At 46.5% G+C, this 22112-nt stretch overlaps 1 protein-coding gene across 2 annotated transcripts in view; it reads right to left on the reverse strand.

The window, feature by feature from the left end:
• GALNT3 (polypeptide N-acetylgalactosaminyltransferase 3) overlaps nt 1-22112 on the reverse strand; it is a 50278-nt gene that overhangs the window by 14878 nt on the left and 13288 nt on the right. For both annotated transcript variants that reach the window (XR_004647671.1, XM_034785704.1), the window contains exons 2-4: nt 8042-8653; nt 4571-4743; nt 2755-2904 (exon numbers count right to left, since the gene is read on the reverse strand). Coding sequence is in view for 1 of the 2 variants with exons in the window: in XM_034785704.1 (XP_034641595.1) it covers nt 2755-2904; nt 4571-4743; nt 8042-8556 (838 nt within the window). In the remaining variant the exon portion in view is untranslated. The remainder of the gene's footprint in view (nt 1-2754; nt 2905-4570; nt 4744-8041; nt 8654-22112) is intronic.

Raw genomic sequence — 22112 nt, forward strand, 5'->3', positions numbered from 1 at the left:
TGAGTGGGCTTAGATTTTGGCATAAGTGATCATGTGTCTGGAGGAAAAAAAGCAAGTGCTGGCATTAAAAAAAAAAAAAATTAGCAAAACAAACTTACTAAGAAAAGGGACCAGGAGGAGGACAAAGTGAAGTAAAGATTGGGCTAGACCCTGGGATGAGAGCAGGCATGAACAAGAGAGACACAGTGAAAGACCGTCTGCAATCAAAGAGCTAAGGCTGAAGATAATTAATGAAAGATTCAGCTCTATCAGTTGTGACATCAAGTGTGATGTGAATCAAAAAAATTTATTTCGAACATGCAATTCTAAGTAATTGAGAAACAAAATATACATTCTTTCTTTGTTACATTGCTGATCAATTAGGGAACATGCTCGTTTAAAGTTGTGCAATGCTCCCTTATAACATCATTTGGTAGCCGCATGCTTTGTCCACTGCTTGCACGAAGAGCAACCCGTTGAAACTAGCTGGTGGGGACCAGGGTGGACCGGCAGTCCCCCTATCAGCTCCCCTAAGTTCCCTGTGCAGCAGCCACCCAGCAGGCTATCAATTGCCTGCAGTGCAGCTATCCCTCCCCCCACTGCCATGTGCTGCTCCTGCCCTTTGGCTTGGAACTGCTCCCAGGAGCCTTCTGCTTGCTGTGCAGGGAGGGGCAGGGAGAGGGGGGCTAATGTCAGGGTGTGTCCCTCCCCCCTGCTCCTGCACCCCACTTACACCATCTCCATTGGGGGGGCCACACGACACAACAGGACTCAGGATGGAGGGAGCTTCCTGGGAGCAGCTGCTGTCTCAACTTGCTTATCTATTTAACAAGGCAGTGTACTTCGAGTGGGGTCAGCTTACTTAAAGGGGCAATGTGCATCTCTCTCTCACACACAGGGTGTGTGTCTCTGTCTGCCATGTTGTCTCCCCTCCCTCCATTTGTGCTGCCTTGTAGAGCTTTAGGCTACATTAACAAAAATGGGTTAACCCTTGAGGGCTCAGCCAAAAGCTAGTTCATCATTTAGCAGTAAGGTATTACCTGGGAAATATCCCACCCTCTGACTTCACCACCTCAACCAAGCTTCACAATCATCATCGCTGTGTAGTGTACAATATTAAATTGTTTGTTTAAAACTTAGTGAGTGTGTGTGTGTGTGTGTGTGCGCGCGTCTATCTTTTGTCTGGTGAAAAAATTTTTCTCTGGAACCTAACCTCCTCCCCCCCCATTTACATGAATTCTTATGGGGAAATTGGATTCACTTAGCATCGTTTCACTTAAAGTTGCATTTTTCAGGAACATAACTACAACGTTAAGCATTTTGGAATGATTTTCCATAACAATCATTTTAGAATTTGTAATGTTTCATGAACATTAAAATACTTGGTAAATAATTCTTGATTATGCTAGAAATTCTTTTTAAAAGATTTTCTTACTCTTGCATCAAATTTCACTAGTATGATCTAGCTGACTAATGTTATTTATGTGCCTATTTAAAAGTAAATGTTGACTAGTACTTTCTTAATAGTTAACAATTCAAATGGGAAGAGAGCCTTAAATGTAAGCCAATATAAACTGATCATCATATCTGAAAGTTTGTCACTGTTAAAATTTATAAATTACTTACTCACCATATACCTGCTCATGGCCTTTGCAATTCATGAAACCCCACAGCCATGGATCTCACAGTTTTAGCAAGACCCCAGATCAATTCCCAGTAGTAGTGGGCTATGCTATAAGTGGTCAATGGTACCCAAGATCCACAAGAAGCTCCTTCTCAGCTACCACCAACTGCCTACAACCTTGCTGCTTCCTGATGAGCTACCACTAGGGTTGCCAACTCTCCAGGATTGTCCTCGAGTCTCCAGGAATTAAAGATAATGTCATGCAATGAAACCTCCAGGAATTCATCCAACCAAAGTTGGTAACCCTAGCTACCACTGTAGCCGAGGGTTCCAAGGAGAGTTAGCTCAGCAGTATGAGAGCTCTAGTGAACTAGCATGGACCAATAGCAAGAGACTCCTGGGTTCAATCCCAGCTCAGACACTGACACCCTCTTACTCTAGTCACTTAATCTCTCTCTGCAACCATTTCTGTATATGTAAAATAGGAATAACTGTACTTAGCTACTGCACAGGAAGGTTATGATAATTAACGTATGTTTATAAAGCACTCAGAAATGCTATAGTTCATCAGAATGAACATGCAAACCTTCCAGAGCCTATGCTCCCCCTTTCCTCGTCCAGACTCCAAGCTTAGTTAGACAATTTTGTCAACTCTTTAGAGTCCCTGGCACAAGCAACTGAGCACTTCTGCAGGTTTGGCCGATCGCGGCTCCCACTTGCCGTGGTTTGCTGTCGCAGGCCAATGGGGGCTGTGGAAAGCAGCGCAGGCCGAGTGATGTGCTGGCCGCCCTTCCCGCAGCCCCCATTGGCCTGGAGCGGCGAACCGCGGCCAGTGGGAGCCACGATGGGCTGAACCTGTGGAAGCGGCAGGTAAACAAAGCAGCCCGGACCGCCAGGGGCTTTCCCTGAACAAGCGGCGGCCTGACTTTGAGAAGCACTGTTCTAGACAGCATTGCATTAACTTTCGCCATGCTTATTTTATATTAAAAGGTAAATTTGGCAAAGTTTACATTTCTAACACTGAGAAGGAAATTAAAACAAAGTAAAATTGAAAACGATGATTTATAAAATGAACACAATACAGTTTCCTAAATATTTGATATTTTAAATACTACTACTATATATCATACAAGTAGCACAGATGTACTTACAATGTGCATCCAAAAAAGTGAGAGTCTCTCCTGTTGCTACTGAAGCTCCTAATAATCTTGCAGTGATTAGACCTTTTCTTTCCTTTTGTCGGACTACCTTAACTATTTGAAACTGTTTCACGTATTCATCTAGTTTATCATGCAAGTATTCTGAAAAGACAAATACATTTCAGAGTATTCAATAGAAACCCATTGCCTGAGATTCCTTAATTTTTTTTCTTTAACGTCACGATCAACTTTGCATGCTAGTATGTTAAAATATAACTTTTGAAAAGGTTAAATTTTGCTGAGTAGCCTATAATTAAACATATTTTGAAATTTGGGGTTTATAAAATATATATTTGAAGAGAAACCATCTCAATTCTTAAAGCTTTAAAAGATGAAAACAATGGGTACCATTTCATTTAGATGAGACTAAAATAAAATCAGAATTTCTGTCACAGGTAGCCTGCATTCAATTTTATTACTATTGTGTCCATGTGATTATTAAGATTCTATAGTAGGCATCAAAAGCCAATGCAAGTGTATGCAAGTCCAAATAAAATACATTTTAAAGGATTTTGCAATGTGGAAGCAAGACTTGAATTCAGGTTTTTGGGGTTTTTTGGGTCTCTGACAGGAGTGACTTCTACTAAAGAGCAGTTCCTGTTGGTCATTACTGATTCTACTTTACAAAAAAAATTATAAAAGCATTCACAGTGCAAGGGACATTTCCAATAGGCCTGCATTTTGCATTTGTATCACCTAATGTTGCAAGCAAACTCAGTAATCGTGCACCTCGCCACCCAAATTACATACACAAATACACAAGTGCAGGTTTTACCTGTACATATGGGTGCATGTGCACATCTTGCAAGCATAAACAATCAAGAGCTACAATGTTTACTCACAGTAGGAGCTCTAAATATACAGATGGTTAAAGATCTTTAAGAAGATTTATTTGCCTCTGAGGTTTAATTTTTCTTGGAAGTTTTTGTATCTTCTCACTTCCATATTAATATTAAGTGGCCTTCTGCTTCCGAATGCACCGTATCTCCAACTTTGTTGATATTCCAAATACGTGGACTTGCAAACAACCATAGGTGCATTGATCTGAATGTGTGTTCTTTCAGATGTCTGCCTCAGTATTTCAGTGTATGCAAGTTTGTAAAATTGGCTTTGTAATCATCCAAAGTATATGCACCTGTGATTATTTAGACAATTACCTAAAGCTCCACCTTTTAATATGTAATCATTTCTTCTCATATTGTCCCTTATCTTCAAACACTTAGTTTAATGAGACCATTTACAGGCCTAAAGAGGAACACATGTATAAATATTTGCAGATCATTGTAAACATTGCCTATAATCATAGGTTAGTAGTAGGTTGCTTTATCCTAGGACTCCTTTTTCTACAAAGTGCAATATAACTTGTTTCCCCAAGGGTTAATGTGGTCACTAATCACAGTGGCACTGTTATGCAATTTAAACAGTAATAAACCATTTAAACATATAAACTTTGTGTTAGGGAGGTACAGACTTAGAACACTGGGATGAATAGACAAGAAATCCATATTTGCCAAATGGAGTTAAAAACAGAAGGGAGAAAAACCTTCTATTTTCTATCTTGCATGTGAGTATTAAAACCAATTAAGTAAACTTAATTACACACACAAGTGTTTACAAATTGAAACACACACACTAAGAGATAACGGTCGTTCTCATTCTTTCTAACCATTATTGATGCAAAACCGATATCACTGACTGATTAATCCCGAATGTAATCTTAACATGGATTAATTAGAAAAGTAAGATTTAAAAAAAAAAAAATTCTTACCATCTACACTGGCATCATCCACCAAAATAACTTCTTTTAGGAGTATGGCAGGGGAAGTATACATCACACTGTGAACAGTTCTTAGCAGAGTAGACCATGCTTCATTGTGAAAAACTATTATGATACTTGTAGTAGGCAGTGGCGGGCAACGTTTAAATTTTTGCTCAATACATCTAAAGATTAAAAGAGATTTTAGACATTATATAAAATTTAATATGAACTCTAATTCAGTCTTTAAAAAAACACCCTTTTTGTAACAGAGAAATTACTGACATTTTATTTTTTCCCCTCTTATAATTTCTAGTTCCATCCAAGCGTTGGAAAATAAAGAAATGGAAAGTGTCATACAGCATCTCAAATAGAATTCTTGATAGCCAATTCTTAATACCTCATGAATATCTATTTGGGCAATGAAGTCACTTCTGACAGCAGGGATGTCAAGTACCTTTGAAATAGAGTCCAGTTTTCCTCTTGGAGTCAACCATATATCACCCATGGAAGTCAATAGGAATTGTGCATGCAGGTTTTGACTCATCCAGTTTCTCCTAGGCATTATTATTACTTACTAATCACTGAAGTGAGCATTATAGATTTAAGGGGACATTCAATTAAACTGGAAGGTGGCATATTGAAAGACAATACTTTCTGGAATGCAATCAGTCAGTCTGTGGAAGTCATTGAGTCCAAGAGCTTAAAAGGGTATAGACATTAAGATGCATAATAAGAATATCCAGAGTTATAATAGTAAATACTGAGAGTGGAAGGAGAGGAAAAATCAAATGTTTTGGAAGGAATTTACACTCTCCTTCATAACCAGGCTCTAACTACTAAGGATTAGGAGAAGACTTTCCTTGGGGGCATTGTCTATAACTGCACCTATACCTGCATACCAAATAATTTCTTGTACCTTCCTCTGAAGCATTTAGTACTGGCCGCTGTTGGATACAGTCTTCTGGACTAGATAAACTACTGGTCTGAGCCAGTACAGCATTCCTATGTTCCTAAAAATGTTGGCTGTCTACATGACATTACAAACAAGATGTCTTAACAAATCAAGGCTAATATTAAAGTTAATTTAATTTATGTATACGATCCAGAAAGAAACTATCTTCATCTAAAAGGTATAGTTTAACAACTCCTAATTTAAAAACAATACGCACACAAATAAAGCCACATAACAGGCAACAATTCAGCAACAAAACAAAAAAGAAAAACTTTTAATTTGGTCTTTTACCCCAGATAAAAATGTTTGCCTTTATTGAAAATAAGAATGGTCTGGGACTGAAAATTACCAAACTGGGAGTCAGATACGGGTTCTGTTCCTGCCTGTGCCACTTATGTAGCCTGTATTTCAGCATCCCCATCTGTAAGGCGGGTTAATACTTGCTTAGTTCACAGAGGAGATAAAGAACTTTAAAACTTTAGTTTTAAAGCTTCAAGATACTTAAATGGAATTGTGTACAAGTGCAAAGCAGGAGCACAAGTCCCAGATCTGCTGGCCTAAACACTTGAGGGCTCAGCGTACCCAGCAGACAACTCCCAATGATGTAATGGAAGAAAAGATTATGTGGCATGGTTTACCCATGACTGGGAGGTTTGAGGAGAAGCAGCAGGAGAGGACGGAAGCTACATAACTTCTGGACAACGGAGAAGAGAAACTACAAAGAAAAGGACGCTGCAAAATCCTTTCACGCTCCATTCTCAAAAAAATCACTTCTACTGCTACTCGCTTGAGAGGAAAGAAAGGTGGGTGGCAGCTACTAGGTAGCCAGGTGGAACAGCACAACTTCATTTTTGCCAGGCATACATATCGCATCTGCATCTGAAAAAACATGACTCAAAGACCATGTAAATGAAGGTCTTAAAACTTCATGAGAACAGATATACAAATTTCAGAATGGTTCACCAAGCAACACAGAAAACCATTTAAAGCTTTATTTTTCCTGTGTTTGGTTATTACATATCAGCCAGATAATTGTTTTTGTTCTAAACACCAGCCATTTCCCAGTATGTATGCCATATAGATACTATAATTACCTATCAAGTAGGAGCATAAAGGTTAGGTTCTTCCTATATGTAAAAAAATGCAAATCTCTTTGACTTTGGCTTAGAGCAGGGGTCGGCAACCTTTCAGAAGTAGCGTGCCGAGTCTTCACTTATTCACTTTAACTTAAGGTTTCGCGTGCCGGTAATACATTTTAACGTTTTTTAGAAGGTCTCTCGCTATAAGTCTATATTATATAACTAAACTATTGTTGTATGTAAAGTAAACAAGGTTTTCAAAATGTTTAAGAAGCTTAATTTCCAATTAAATTAAAACGCTGATTTTACGCCGCCGGCCCACTCAGCCCGCTGCCGGCCTGGGGTTCAGTTCACCTAGTTCGGCAGCAGGCTGAGCAGGGCCTGCGCAGGGGTGACTCTATGTATTTTGCACCCCAAGCACGGCAGTCAGGCGGCTTTTGGCGGCATGCCTGCGGGAGGTCCGCCGGTCCCGCGCCTTCGGCGTACCCACTGCCAAATTGCCGCCGAAAGTCCCTGCCTGCTGCCCACACGCCATTGGCAGGCCGCCCCCCCACGGCTTGCCGCCCCAGGCACACGCTTGGTGCGCTGGTGCCTGGAGCTGCCCCTGAGAGCCTGCGGGACCCTGGTTGGCAAGGGGCCAGCAGCCAGGACCTCAGACCAGCAGCGGGCTGAGCGGGGCCGGTGGCCGGGACCCCAGACCGGGGGTGCAGGTGGGAATGTGTGTGTGTGTGGGGGGAGGGGTTTGCAGGAGCTCCCGTTTGGTGCTCAGGGTGGGGATGTGGGGGGGTGCAAGAGTCAGGTATGGGGTGTAGGGGGGCTGGGTATGACTCGGGGTGCAGAAGTCAGAATGGGGGCTGGAGGTGTGTGAGGCAGTGTAGGGGTCAGGGCAGAGGGCTGTGTGTGTGTGTGATGGGGGGGTTCAGGGGTCAGGGCAGAGGGCTGGGGTGCTCGGCTCATGGGGGTGCTCACAGCAGGGGGCTGGAGGGGATATGCCCCATCCCCACCTCTTTCCCCCAGGACCCCGTCCCCACCTCTTCTCTGCCTCCTCCCCGGAGCAGCGAGCATGCTGCGGCTCTGCTCCCCCTCTCCCTGGCAAGGGCGATCAGCTGATCGGCGCAGGAAAGCACCACATTGGGGGAAGAAGCAGGGGAGAGGGGGAGCTTGGCTGCTGGCAGGACCAAGCTTCTGCCTCCTGCCCCCGCAGGAGAGAGCGGTGGGCGGGGAGGGGGGGCTGAATGGGACCGGGACCCCGGCAGGCAGACACGTGCCATTAAAAATCAGCTCGCGTGCCATCTTTGGCACGCGTGCTGCAGGTTGCTGACCCCTGTTATATGACATCTGTTTGCAGTGTTCGGTGTATTTAAATGCTGCCCAAGTTGCTCTGAGAATATGCTGGGTCTCTCTATGTTTGATAATTATGTTATTCTCAATGTATGGATTTCAACATACTCAGGAGGTCGAGTGTCTGGTCCAAGATCTCGGTGCAAAGAAATTCTGTCACTTGCAAAAGCATTAAAACAGTGTTTTTCATCCCCACGCGCCTTCTCCTTCTCCTCTTCTGGGCTTAAATTGATAGCTTTGAATGCTTTACCAGAAGCTCCAGGGGCATTGGGGTCCTGAGGAGGTCGCTCTAAGAAAGGTTTCAGTTCTGCTAGTGTATAATGTCCTGGCAAACAGTGTCTCTCTCCAGGAATATTGGTTTGCCTAACAGGTGCTTTTATTTGCATTTTTGGCTTTGCACCTTTAATATTGTTCACAGCATTTAACATGAAACCTAGTACATCACTTCTCTTTCCCACAATTGGTTCAATCCCTGGTTCATGTTTAGCGTCTTGAACACCTACTTCTCTTTGTAACAAAAACAAAAATACTAGAAAAACAAAAACAACAATGCTAAACTTCCAAAGCTTCCCGTGGGAAAACAGTTTCTTAAACAATCGTCTTAGTATTCTTATGTGAGCCATTCTGGTATTAAAAGTTTATCACATCTATAAAAACTTCTGATAAAGATGTTCTTTAGCATCAAACTGGTCTCAATAACGTTTCTTGAAACGGAAACACCTGTAAATTAAAAAAAAGTATTAATATGTATGCAGTTAAGTGTGCACTACAATGCAAAAGTACAAAACGTGAAAATCAATTGTAACATTTAACAAGGGCGCCACATTAAGGTTAGATAGGCAACCTTAATTCTGGCATTTCCTCACTTTTCAGTGTTTGACTTTGCAACCTTAATGTTCTCTTAATGTAGTATTTTGTATGCAGTTAGGCAAATGTTGAAGGAATAATTCCATACTAGCCTGGATAAAATTAAAGAGTGTGTTACCGCCCAATTCTCTCCCCCCACCTCCATTTTACTAATTATTGTTTTATTTTCTTACACTAGATTGACACACGTTCACTCCCACACTCCAAACCCATAAATCAATTCTGCCCCCACCTCTTTGCAGAGGTCCTCTTTTCAGCCTGCAGTCTAGGATTTAAGAGCGAGTTGCTATCCTCCTGGTAGTACAAGAGGCCTACAGCTTCCCAGATTTTCCTCCTCTGAACCTGAGCATTTTGTTCTCCAGCTCCTCCCTCTTGGTCTCAAAGGATTAGTGGCCTTTTTGTTCTTCCATCCCTCCTCTCCACCCCAGGAAAAATATAGCTGTTTTGGCAGTTCGAGTCCCCCTCTTGAGAAAGAAACAACAACTGGGCTGCTCTGCTCCCTGCCTTCCCTATATTTATTCCCTCTAGAGAGGGAACCAACAGCTTTCCTTGTCCCACTTGACCCCACTCAGACAAAACTTCCATTCACCATAATCAAGTGGGTGAGAGGTTTTAGAGGCCAAAAGAATCATACCAGTAAGTTGGCTAAACTCAATATAGTTATTCACTGTCTAATAAGAAAAGAGGTGCTATATTTTAAATAAGAAAATACACAGATTACTGTGCACGGCTCCTGAAAAAAATTTGTGCAAATGGCCAAACACAGTCAGGCGTTTGAAGTAATTACAGTTGGTACATGGAGGTGCCAGAGCCCGGAGACCCAGTCTAAAAGTGACTTGTGAGATTCCACCCTGAGAGAAGTGCAGCACTGGGTCTATTGCTTCAAAGGTTGCTCATGGAGAGAGAGAGAAAAGAGGAAAACAGCTCATTCTGTAACTGTGAGAAAAGAGCAGGATTTTTTTAGATGTGTCAAAATAAGGATCTGTTATGACTGCACCTAATTATAAAAGGTGGTATTGGTGTATCAAGTACTTTTAAATATTACACATAGTAAGCAAGTTTTAGAATTGCTGGATTAGCTAGTTCTCAATTGGGACATCAGATATACCTGCCTTTAAACCACAAAATAAAAGATTAGTATAATTGTGCAACTTAATCATATGTCTAACCTCCAAACTCTTATAAATCAAACATTAACTTCTCCTTCTAGGAAATACTATTAATTAAACAAGTTATAACATCCTGCTGAAACAGAAAATATTTGCAGAATGGGGAAAGCATACTGTAAGTGAGAGTGGAGGCAGTTTTGGGAAATATCTGACCTCCTAGGATCGTTCTCCTTAATAAATATTTCTACTGTTCTGAGTGACTTGGAAATAGGGGGTATTTGGCTAGCACTTCCTTGACTGAACATACACTTAGAATTAACTAAGATCCAGGAAGAGTGAGAGAACAATGTAGTCAGAACAAGCCTCCATAACAAGACTGGACATTTATCTGTATGCATACTGAATCCTTACACAGGACCCAACAGTAAATGCCTGGACAAAGGGACCTCTGACATCCCCTGAAAAGAGAACTTTGTGGGAGCAGGAAAGAATGCCACTACATGTATGAATTATTTAGTGAAAGGTAGTTTCTAGAATTTTATACAATCACAAATGCTGATTGCTATACCAAGAGATACTAGTACAGAGTTTTTGTTGAGAGAGGAGAGAAAAGTTGAAGGACACAGTTGTTGCACCTATACTATTTCTGCCTCATTGCTGCTACTATCAGAAGCAAGGAGGAATGTATTGTTTTTACATATTACTTAGTACGTCTACATCCTGTTGTACACATTATGATAGCAAGCAGATAGGTGCCTCAGAAATACATCAAATAGATTAGATGGGAACTACCATGCACTTCTAGAACAAAAGTCTTTAACAAATAACAGATATGATTTCACAGTTGTTTACAAGATATATTATAAAGTGGTGGTAAAGAGATAAGCCATATAGTTCTAAAGAATTAAGAATGTATGCAGGAAGGACTAGTTAAACACAAACACAGTTTACACATTTGAGAATAAATTTAAAACTATATTAATTAAATATATGGAGATATACCTGTCTCATAGAACTGGAAGGGACCCCAAAAGGTCATTGAGTCCAGCCCCCTGCCTTCACTAGCAGGACCAAGTACTGATTTTGCCCCAGATCCCTAAGTGGCCCCCTCAGGGACTGAACTCACAACCCTGGGTTTAGTAGGCCAATGCTCAAACCACTGAGCTATCCCTCCACCCCCAATAGCTGTGGAAAGACTAAGAAAGGAATAAAAAGGGGCAACTTTGACCTGTTTTGTTGGGAATGACTAACAAAAGAAGAAAACAGTTTTAAAAGATAGATCAGAACTTAAGAACATAAGAACAGCTATACTGCACAAGACCTATGGTCCATCTAGCCTGGCTTCCAACAGTGGCCAGATCCAGATGCATCAGAGGGAATGAACAGAACAGGGCAATTTCAAGTCCTGCTGTCCAGTCCTAGCTTCTGGTAGCTGGAGGTTTAGGGACACCTGGATCAGGGGGGCCTTGTCCCCATCTTAGCTATTAGCCATTGATGGACTTTCCTTCATGAATTTTATTTCTTTTATGAACAAGTTATATTTTTGGCCTTCACAACATCCCATGGCAACAAGTTCCACAAGTTGACTGTATATTGTGTGAAGAAATACTTCCTTTTGTTTTAAACCTGCTACCTGTTAATTTCATCAGGAGAAAAAACAGTTACTTACCTTTGTAACTGTTGTTCTTCGAGATGTGTTGCTCATATCCATTCCAATTAGGGTGTGCGTGCGCTGCGTGCACGATCGTCGGAGAATTTTTACCCTAGCAACACCCAGTGGGTCGGCTATGGAGCCCCCTGGAGTGGCGCCTTCATGGCACTGGATATATACCCCAGCCGACCCAGCGCCCCCTCAGTTCCTTCTTGCCGGCTACTCCGACAGTGGGGAAGAAGGGCAGGTTTGGAATGGATATGAGCAACACATCTCTGAGAACTACAGTTACAAAGGTGAGTAACCGTTTTTTCTTCTTCAAGGGCTTGCTCATATCAATTCCAATTAGGTGACTCCCAAGCCTTACCTAGGCGGTGGGGTCAGAGTGAGACACCGCTGAGTGCAGAACTGCGAAGCCAAATGCGGCATCATCTCTAGACTGCTGAACTAACGTGTAGTGAGCAGCAAAGGTAAGAACAGATGGCCAAACCGCCGCCCTACAGATCTCATGGATTGGAACCTGTGCCAGGAAAGCAGTCGACGAGGCTTGAGCCCTCATGGAGTGGGCGGTGAGGTGTGGCGTCGGGACACCGGCCAAGTCGTAGCAAGCACGGATACAGGACGTGATCCAAGAGGAGATCCGTTGCGATGAGACCGGTAGGCCTTTCATCCGGTCAGCCACTGCAACGAAGAGTTGAGTCGTCTTCCTAAACGGCTTCATACGCTCAATATAGAATGCGAGGGCCCTGCGAACGTCCAGAGAGTGCATACGTTGATCCTGCCGAGTAGCGTGCAGCTTTGGATGGAAGACTGGGAGGAAAATATCCTGGTTCACATGAAAAGCTGATACCACCTTGGGGAGAAAGGCAGGGTGGGGGCGAAGCTGCACCTTGTCTTTAAGGAAGACTGTATACGGAGGCTCCAACGTGAAGGCTCTGATTTCAGAAACACGCTTCGCTGAAGTGATGGCTACAAGGAAGGCTGTCTTCCAAGATAAGTAAAGGAGTGAGCAGGTAGCCATTGGCTCGAATGGGAGCCCCTTGAGCCTGGAGAGGACCAGGTTAAGGTCCCACGCCGGAACTGGTTGACGCAGTTGTGGATAGCGGCGATCTAAGCCCGTTAGGAATCTAACTACCATTGGGTTAGAGAAGACCGAGGAAGCATGTTCTCCTGGATGGAACACCAAGATAGCTGCTAGGTGCACCCTGACAGATGATATCACAAGGCCCTGCTGCTTTATTGATAGGAGATAGTCTAGTATAAGCGGTATCAACGCCTGCAAGAGGAGCGTGGCGCGCTGCTCGCACCAACAGGAGAAGCGCTTCCATTTGGCTAAGTAGGTGGCCCAAGTGAAGAGTTTCCTGCTGCCTGACAGAACCTACTGCACCGATTGTGAGCAGAGTAACTCTGCCCGAGTTAGCCATGCAGCATCCACGCTGTAAGGTGGAACGATTGTAGGTTGGGATGACAGAGTTGTCCGTGGTCCTGGGAGATTAGGTCCGGCCACAGTGGGAGCATGATCGGAGGCTCTACCGACAACTTCAGGAATGTGGTGTACCAGTGCTGCCTGGGCCATGCTGGGGCGACTAGAATCATACATGCCTTGTCCCTGCAGAGCTTGAGCAGGACCCTGTGGACCAGCGGGAATGGAGGGAAAGCTGGTCTTTCCACGGAAGTAGAAAAGCGTCTGATAGGGAGCCCTGAGAGCGCCCTTGGAGAGAAGAAAACACTTGGCACAATTGATGCACGAGGCAAATAGGTCGATCTGGGAAAAACCCCACCTCCGGAAGATGGAGTGGATGATATCTGGATGAATCGACCACTCGTGAGTCTGGAATGACCTGCTGAGATGGTCTGCCAGCGTGTTCTGGACTCCTGGGAAAAACGATGCCATCAGATGTATCGAGTGGACTATGCAAAACTCCCACAGGCGAATAGCCTCCTGGCACAGGGGGGATGACTGGGCTCCCCCTTGCTTGTTGATGTAGAACATGGCCGTGGTGTTGTCTGTGAGGACTGCCACACAACGGCCATGTAGGAGACCGCGAAACGCCTGACACGCTAGGCGTACTGCCATCAGTTCTCGTACATTCATGTGCAGAGTTAGTTCGGATGTGGTCCAAAGGCCCTGCATCTGGTGTTCCCCGAGGTGGGTGCTCCAGCCCAGAGATGATGCGTCTGTGAAAAGGGATAAGGAAGGTTGTGGGGTGTGAAACGGTACCCCTTCGCACACCGACATGTGGTTCAGCCACCAGCTGAGGGAGGTCAAGACCAATTCCAGAACCGTGACCATCATGTTCAGGCTGTCCCGACCTGAACAATACACCGTTGATACCCAGGCCTGAAGCGGGCGGAGCCGAAGTCTGGCATGCCTGGTTACATAAGTGCACAACACCGTGTGCCCCAGAAGGCCGAGGCACATCTTTATCGTGGAAGTCGGGAAGCTTTGGAGGCTGCGGATGATGTTTGCGATAGCCTGAAAACGAGTGTCCGGCAGGAGAGCGCGGGCGAGTCTGGAGTCTTAGACTGCCCCGATAAACTCTATTCTCTGGGTTGGTTCCAGGGTTGACTTCTCTCTCTTGAGTAAGATGCCTGGCTTGCGCAACGTGCCTAGGGTGAGTTGGACCTGGGATTGCACTTCTTCCCTGGTGTGGCCCCGAATGAGCCAGTCATCGAGATACGGGAACACCTGTATCCGTTGTCGACGAAGGTAGGCTGCCATGACAACCATACATTTGGTGAACGTTCTTGGAGTCGTGGACAGCCCGAAGGAAAGGACGGCAAATTGGTAATGTTCATGGTTTACCACAAAGTGAAGGAAGCGCCTGTGCGGAGGGTAAATCGCTATGTGAAAATACGCGTCCTTCATGTCGAGGGTGGTGTACCAGTCTCCAGGATCCAGGGAAGGGATAATGGTCCCCAATGAGACCATGCGGAACTTCAACTTTACCATGAATTTGTTGAGTCCGCGCAGATCTAATATGGGTCGAAGTCCCCCTTTTGCCTTGGGGATTAGGAAATAGCGGGAGTAAAACCCCCTGCCCCTTAGCTCTGATGGAACCTCCTCGATCGCTCCCATGGACAGGAGCATAAAGACCTCCTGTATAAGGAGTTGCTCATGAGAGGGGTCCCTGAAGAGGGATGGGGAGGGAGGATGGGGTGGGGGGAGAGAAAATTGGAGAGAATATCCCCTTTGCACCATGCAAAGAACCCATCAGTCTGAAGTTATAAGGGACCACACATGGTGGAAATGGGAGAGACGATCTCAAAATGGAGGGAAAGGATCCTGGGTGGTGACTAGTACGCTGTCGTCGGGTGCACCTTCAAAAATTTTGCCTAGGCCCTGACGATGGTTTAGGAAGGCCTTGGTTCTGACTGGGTTGGTGGCCGGCAGATCTCTTTCTGCCACCTTGTCCATGTCTTCTGTAAAAGTCCTGTCTTGGACAAGGGGGAGAGTAGAACCTTTGAGGCTGTGATCTAAAGGACTTGCGCTGGGTACCTGGGACATGCATCCCCAGGGAGCGCATGATGGTTCTGGAGTCTTTTAGGCTCTGTAATCTAGAGTCCGTTTTATCTGAGAACAGGCCCTGCCCATCAAATGGTAGATCCTGCAGGGTCTGTTGCAGTTCTGGCAGTAAGCCAGACAGCTGAAGCCAGGAGGTGCATCGCATAGCTATGCCCGATGGCAGGGTCCTAGCCGCAGAGTCCACTACATCAAGAGAGGCCTGTAAGGAGGTCCTAGCCCCATTTTTGCCCTCTTCCACTAAAGCCCCAAACTCATCCCTGGACTCTTGCAGAATCAAATCCTTAATTTAACCCATGGGGTTCCACAAGTTATAATCATAACAGCTCAAGAGCACTTGTTGGTTTGCGACTCTGAGCTGAAGGCCCCCCGCTGAGTAAATTTTTTGTCCAAACAAATCGAAGCGCTTGGCATCTTTAGATTTGGGCACTGCAGCCTGTTGACCATGCCGTTCCCTTGTGTTCACTGAGGACACCACCAGTGAACATGGCTGAGGGTGAGTATACAGGTAGTCATACTCCTTAGAGGGAACAAAGTATTTTCTCTCTACCCCTCTGGCCGTAGATGGGATAGAGGAAGGGGTCTGCCATATTGTCTTGGCGTTGGCGTGAATGGTGCGGATGATGGGCAATGCTACCCGGATGGGGTGTCAGCTGAAAGGATGCTCACCACCGGGTCCTCCAACTCCACTATCTCCTCTGCTTGGAGGTCCATATTACGTGCCACCCTATGTAAAAGGTCTTGGTGAGCACGTAGGTCTATCGGCGGGGGGGGCCCCGAGGTCGTTGTCCCCACCACCGCCTCATCTGGAGAAGATGAGGAAGATGCTACAGGAGCTAATGGATCCTGTGGCGAGTCCAATTGCGAGGGGTCCTGATGTCCAGGATCCGCTGTACCGGGGTCTGGGGCCAGCGTAGGGGTGGGTGAAGACGTCTTCATACCCCCCCGGGGGGGGAGGGGTGACTGATGGTGGCCTCTGGTACTCGGGGCTCTGAATGGCCTGAGTGGGAGGAAGCCCTTGGGCTTGGTGGTACGCCCACGGGGTCCAGAAGGACCACTGTGCAGACTCCTGGCTAAGGTCTTCGGCTTCGTCCTGCCAATGACCCAGGTTGTCCGCTGCTTGGCCCAGTGCGGGATAGGCTGAGCGGGAGGCGCCGTCCGACTGTGAAGAGTGTGAGGCGGAGCGTGAGGGCCAGGGCAGTGCGGAGCATGCCTGCGTTGACTCTGCTGGGACCAGTGCCGACCGGTGCCGGCCCACAGGAGAGCGGTCTCTGCGCAGTGCCGGGGAGCGGTACTGGGATCGAGAACGGTCCCAATGGTCATGCTGGTACCGAGATCCAGACCTGGATCACGATGAAGACCGCCTGCGGGAGCGGTGCCGGGAGCGGCTTCTCGGATGGGATTGGCGCTCTGACTGGTACCGGGAGTGGCGTCGGGAGTCCGAACGGTACCAGGGTCCGGGGCGGTTCCGCGAGGCACCGCGGTACCGGGAGGAAGATCTGGGCTGCGAGTATGACCGGTGCCGTGATAGAGAACGGCGCCGGAACCTACTCCAAGATTGGGAGCGGTGCCAAGAGTCCATGCTCGGAGATGGTGGACATATTAGGGCTGGCTTGCCCCTAGACTGTACCACACAGGTGAGATGCGGTGCCGTAGTCTGAGTCGGTGCCAGTTCTGTAAGGGCAATGAAGTCCCTTGCCGTTGCAAACATCTCCAGCGTCGATGGAAGTTGGGGCTCAACCACGGTGCAGGTCGGGGAGCCAGTCCGTGACTGACTCAATGGCCCTTCTGTCAGTGCCAGAGTCAACGGTGCCGATATCGGCGCCTGCATCCTCGGTCGCTCCGGTCCCGGACGCAAATCCGAGGTTGGTAAGGGGGGTGCCGGTGCCTGTTGTTGGGAGGCAGCCCCCTCCGGCTTGTGAGGTCTCTTCTGTCCTGGGGACAGGGAATGGCGTCAAGGTGCTTGCGGTGGATGCGGTGCCGGCGAAGGCCGGTGCCGTGGGACTCTATCCGAGTCTCTTCATGGTGCAGTACTCAAAGTCGCCGCCGGAGCACTGTGCACCGAGGCACTCGGTGCCGGAACTTGGGGCGTGCTGAAGGAGGATCCGGGCTGAGGGCCACCTCCATAAGGAGCTATTTAATAATGGAGATATCCCATCTCCTAGAACTGGAAGGGACCTTGAAAGGTCATCGAGTCCAGCCCCCTGCCTTCACTAGCAGGACCAAGTACTGATTTTGCCCCAGATCCCCAAGTGGCCCCCTCAAGGATTGAACTCACAACCCTGGGTTTAGCAGGCCAATGCTCAAACCACTGAGTCTAAAGTCCTGCTCCTTTTTGGTTCGAGGCCTGAAAGCCTTACAGATCTTACACTTTTCGGTCTGGTGAGACTCCCCGAGGCACTTTAAACAAGAGTCGTGGGGATCTCCCATTGGCATAGGCTTCGAACAGGCTGAGCATGGCTTAAACCACAGAGCCTTGGGCATGAGCCCGGGCGGCACGCAGGGAGGAAGTGGGGGGAGGGACCCCTTCCAGCCTGCTAACTTCACTTATAAAACTAATTCTGTAACTATCAAACTACTGTACTACACTAACTATATAACTACTAAGAACTAGAACAATTATCCAAAGTAAAAGCTAGGGAGAGTGGAGGACAGCTATGCCGTTCTCCACAGTTCCAAGGACCGTCACGGGCGGTAAGAAGGAACTGAGGGGGCGCTGGGTCGGCTGGGGTATATATCCAGCGCCATGAAGGCGCCACTCCAGGGGGGTCCCACAGCCGACCCACCGGGTGTTACTAGGGTAAAAATTCTCCGACGATCGTGCACGTGGCGCGCGCACACCCTAATTGGAATAGATATGAGGAAGCACTCGAAGAAGAACCTCTAGTTCTTGTGTAACATGAAGGGGTAAATAACACTTCCCTATTAACCCTCTCTATACCATTATGATTTCATATCTATCATATCTCATTACATTTCTCATGGTTGTTTAGAGTAATGTTCAAAAGGAGACTGCATTTAGTAAATACTCTAATGCATCCAATACTGGTAATTTGTGACTGACAATGCTGTTCAACTTGTTTTCTATTACTATTTAGTAAATATCCTGGAATTATTAATTTAGGATTTAACAGAGGGGAGGGAGGAGTTCAGTAACTAACTATGCTTATAAACATGGCTACCTTTTAGGGGCCTGAAATAAAAATGACACTTTTCTCGACTTGTTATTTTCAGTAACTTTTAAAGATTTTTCTATGAAAAATTTAAATGAAAAAAGTCTTTATTTAAACCCCCCCCGCAAGAGCCACACATAGTTGAAAAGCTGAACTAAGTGGTGATATAAAGGTGATCGGTTTCTACTGATGACCAAAACATTTGGCATCTTTAAATACAGATAAGGGCTTGTGTAACTTTAAAACATTTTTCCTTAGTTTCCTATGGGGAAACTTGAGGGGCAGTGGATAGGCCAAAAGGAAGAACCTTGTATTGAAAATGTTCCTGTCCAATAGTAAATAGGAGAAATCTCTGGTGTAAGGGATGGATCGTTATATGAAAATACGCATCCTGGAGGTCGAGGGCCGAGAACCAATCCCCTTTTTCAAGTGCTGGAATTATGGTACAGTAACTCCTCACTTAACGTTGTAGTTATGTTCCTGAAAAATGTGACTTTAAGCAAAACGATGTTAAGCGAATCCAATTTCCCCATAAGAATAATGTAAATGGGGGAGGGGGTTAGGTTCAGGGAATTTTTTTTCCCCCACCAGACAAAAGACTCTTTCCCCCCTTCCACAGCAAGCAGGTGGCTTCCGGGAGCAGCTCCAAGGCAGAGGAGGGAGGGACAGCTGAACTGCCGGCAATTGATAGCCTGCTGGGCAGCTGCCGCACAGAGACCTTAGGGGAGCGAGGAGCTGATAGGGGGGCTGCCAGTCCACCCTGGTTCCAAGCCCCCACCAGCTAGCTCCAACGGGCTGTTCTTCCTGCAAGCAGTGGACAAAGCAGGCGGCTGCCAAATGACATTATAAGGGAGCATTGCACAACTTTAAACAAGCATGTTCTCTAATCGATCAGCAACGTAACAAGGTTAACCGGGACGACTAAGTGAGGAGTTACTGTACCTAGTGTGACCATTTTGAAGCACTGCGTCTTCACAAACTTGTTGAGTCGCCATAGATCGAGAATGAGTCTCCCCCTGCCCGACTTTTTCTTCATGAGAAAATAGTGGGAATAAAATCCCCTCCCTCTGTGTCTTGCTGAAACGGGTTCTACTGCTTTTAGATGTTTGAGGTGGATTCCCTCCTCATGCAGTAGATGCTCGTGAGAGGGGCCCCTGAAGAGGGACAGGGAGGGAGGGTGGGGGGGGGGTTTGAAAAGAAAGGGGTAACCAGTTTGTATGATTTTTAGCACCCATCTGTTGGATGTGATGGTTTTCCAGATTGGATAAAACGGAACCAGGCAATCTCCGAATGGTTGGGAAAGAGTAGATGTTTTCAGCATAGAAAGACATGGAGTTCTCAGGCCCTTGACCAAGGCTTCAAATTTGTTGCCTGGACACTGATGGCTGTGACGCAGCTGCTGGAAGAATAGGCGGTCTTCTCCTCGATGGCCTGTGTTTGCGACCCTGTGACTCGTACTGCTGTTATTGTTGTGAGTACAGAGTGTGGCAGTAGCGTTGAGGGGGATAGTAACTCCTCTGTCTTTTCTTGGGTCTAGGTGTATAAATCCCCAGAGATCAGAGTGTCACCTGTGAATCTTTGAGTGTATGGATGGATCGTTTGAGTCATCAGTTTTTACGGCGAAGAGTTTGGGCCCCTCGAATGGTAAGTCTTCGACCGTGGACTGCACATCTTTCTGGCTTCCCTAGAGAAGGAGCCACGAGGCCCTTCCCATCACCACTGCGGTCGCCACTGCTCTTGCAGCTGTGTCTGCAGAGTCCAGTGCACCTTGGAAGGCTGTTCTAGAGATGAGCTGTCCCTCTGCTGCAAGTGCTGTAAATTGTTTTTTATCTTCAGAAACAGCCAATAAATTCAGAAAACTTTGTGTAGTTGTTGTAATCATACTTTGTCAGCAAGGCCACATAATTGGCTATCCGGAGATGTAGTGTAGCCGAAGAGTAAGCCTTGTGGTTGAAAAGGTCAAGCCTTTTCCAGTCCTTATTATAAAGTGTGTTCTTGGGCTGCTGTTGTCTGCATGTTCCTGGACTGCGTTGACCACCAGTAAATTGGGTGCCAGATGGGAGAAAAGGAAATCTGTGCCCTTTGCTGGCACATAATATTTTTTGTCAGACCCTTTGCAAGTTGGAGGAACAGTTGCAGGGGTCTGCCAATTGGTCTTGATAGGTTCCATTATCGCATCATTCATAAAGTGATTTTGGAAGAAGAGGATGTATTCAAAATGTCCACTAGTTTGTGCTGTGCCATCTGGACCTCTTCCAGAGAGATGTCCAGAGACTTCACCACCCTTTTAAATAGGTTCTGGAATTGTTTGAAATCATCCCCCATATTGAGGAGAGAAGGAATGAGTGTGTCATCTGGGGAGAATGATGACAGGTGGGTAGGTGATGCCCCTTCCTGGTCTGAGGGCTCTTCCTCCTCTTCATCTCCTTCCCCTGTCAGTTCCGAAGGTCCAGGTACCAAAGGTTCAGACGATTGCTATGTGCTTAGTCTGGATGTGGGACGCAGACCTTATTGTGTGGGGTGTGTCGCTGATGGATTCCAGTATGCCCACGGGCGGAAGGGGCATAGGAGGGCCCCAGGGTTGGTCATACCACTTTGGATGTTTGGGATCACTATAATATGCCCCCTGAGGGGGTCTCGATTTGGGTGGCTCATGGTGGGCAGGAGATTGTGGAGGAGAATCTATTTGTCCTTCCTTGTCCTCCTCATTATTGCTCGAAAAGGGTGGCATGGAGCACGATGGAGTCGCAAGGAGACTTGGTGCCGGGGTCATGTCGATGCCGAGGTCACATTGGTGCTGAGAATGGGAGAGTCAGGGGGAGATCCGACTAAGAGATCTTTGTGCCGTAGGAACTGCTGCGGTGTATGCATGATCTGCACCGGAGGCTGCATGAGCATCAGTGCCGGAAGCTGCGGTGTATATGTCAGCACCATAGGCAGTGCCATTGTGTGCACCAAGCGTGCAGTGGGGGTCGAAGAGTGAGCCACAGTCTGCACCGGTGCCTCGCCACTGTGTGTTGATCGCGGCTCTGGCTGCATCAGTGTCGAAGCACGGGGTCTCAATTTCCCCTTAGCGCCTGCGTCCGAGCTGGCTCTTTTAGAGCCCTTAGCTCTCATGGTACCAGCAGTGCCAGATGGTCCCACTATCTCAGCTCCTGGCACTGCTGGTGCGTTTGGTGCCGATGCTGTTTGCCCGTTCGCGGAACGGCATTTCTTGGGCAATTTCTGCATTGGGAACATGGTTACCTGCTTTTTGGACACTTTTTTAGCGGGGTGATCAGAAGCCTGAGTGGAGGAGGAGGGACCCTTGTCAGAAGCGAGATCGGTCTGAGACACTTCTTCATGAGAAGGAGTTTTAGTTGTAAGTCTCTAGCCTTTCTTGTTTGAGCAGTTAACTTGTGGCAATGAGGACACTTCTGTGTTATGCATGTTTCGCCTAGGCAGCAAACACATTGAGCATGTTCGTCCAAAACTGGTATGGAGAGCCTGCAGGTGAGGCAACGTTTAAAGCTCGGGGAACCACGCATTCCCATCAGGAAAGGCTTTTGTCTCCACAGAGGCTGACTATTCTTAAAGGTCAACTGAAACCTAGCTTCTAACAAGGAGAATAAAAAAAAAAAATCACTTTTTTTTAAAACGAGGTGACGGGGACAAAGAGAAACTAATGAACTATCCATCCTAACTAAATAACGGTAGTAAATAGGCTAAAGAACGAAGTAGCAAAGTGCTGCTAAGTGCGCCGACTCAAACCCAAAAGTGCTAGAGAAAGAACTGGGGGGGGGGGGGGATTGATCGCACAGCATTAGTTAACTGCCTGAATTGGCGCAAGACGGGGATCACGCATGTGCGACCCAAT

Source organism: Trachemys scripta, chromosome 11, assembly GCF_013100865.1.
Source record: "Trachemys scripta elegans isolate TJP31775 chromosome 11, CAS_Tse_1.0, whole genome shotgun sequence".
In the NCBI taxonomy this organism is placed as follows: domain Eukaryota; kingdom Metazoa; phylum Chordata; order Testudines; family Emydidae; genus Trachemys; species Trachemys scripta.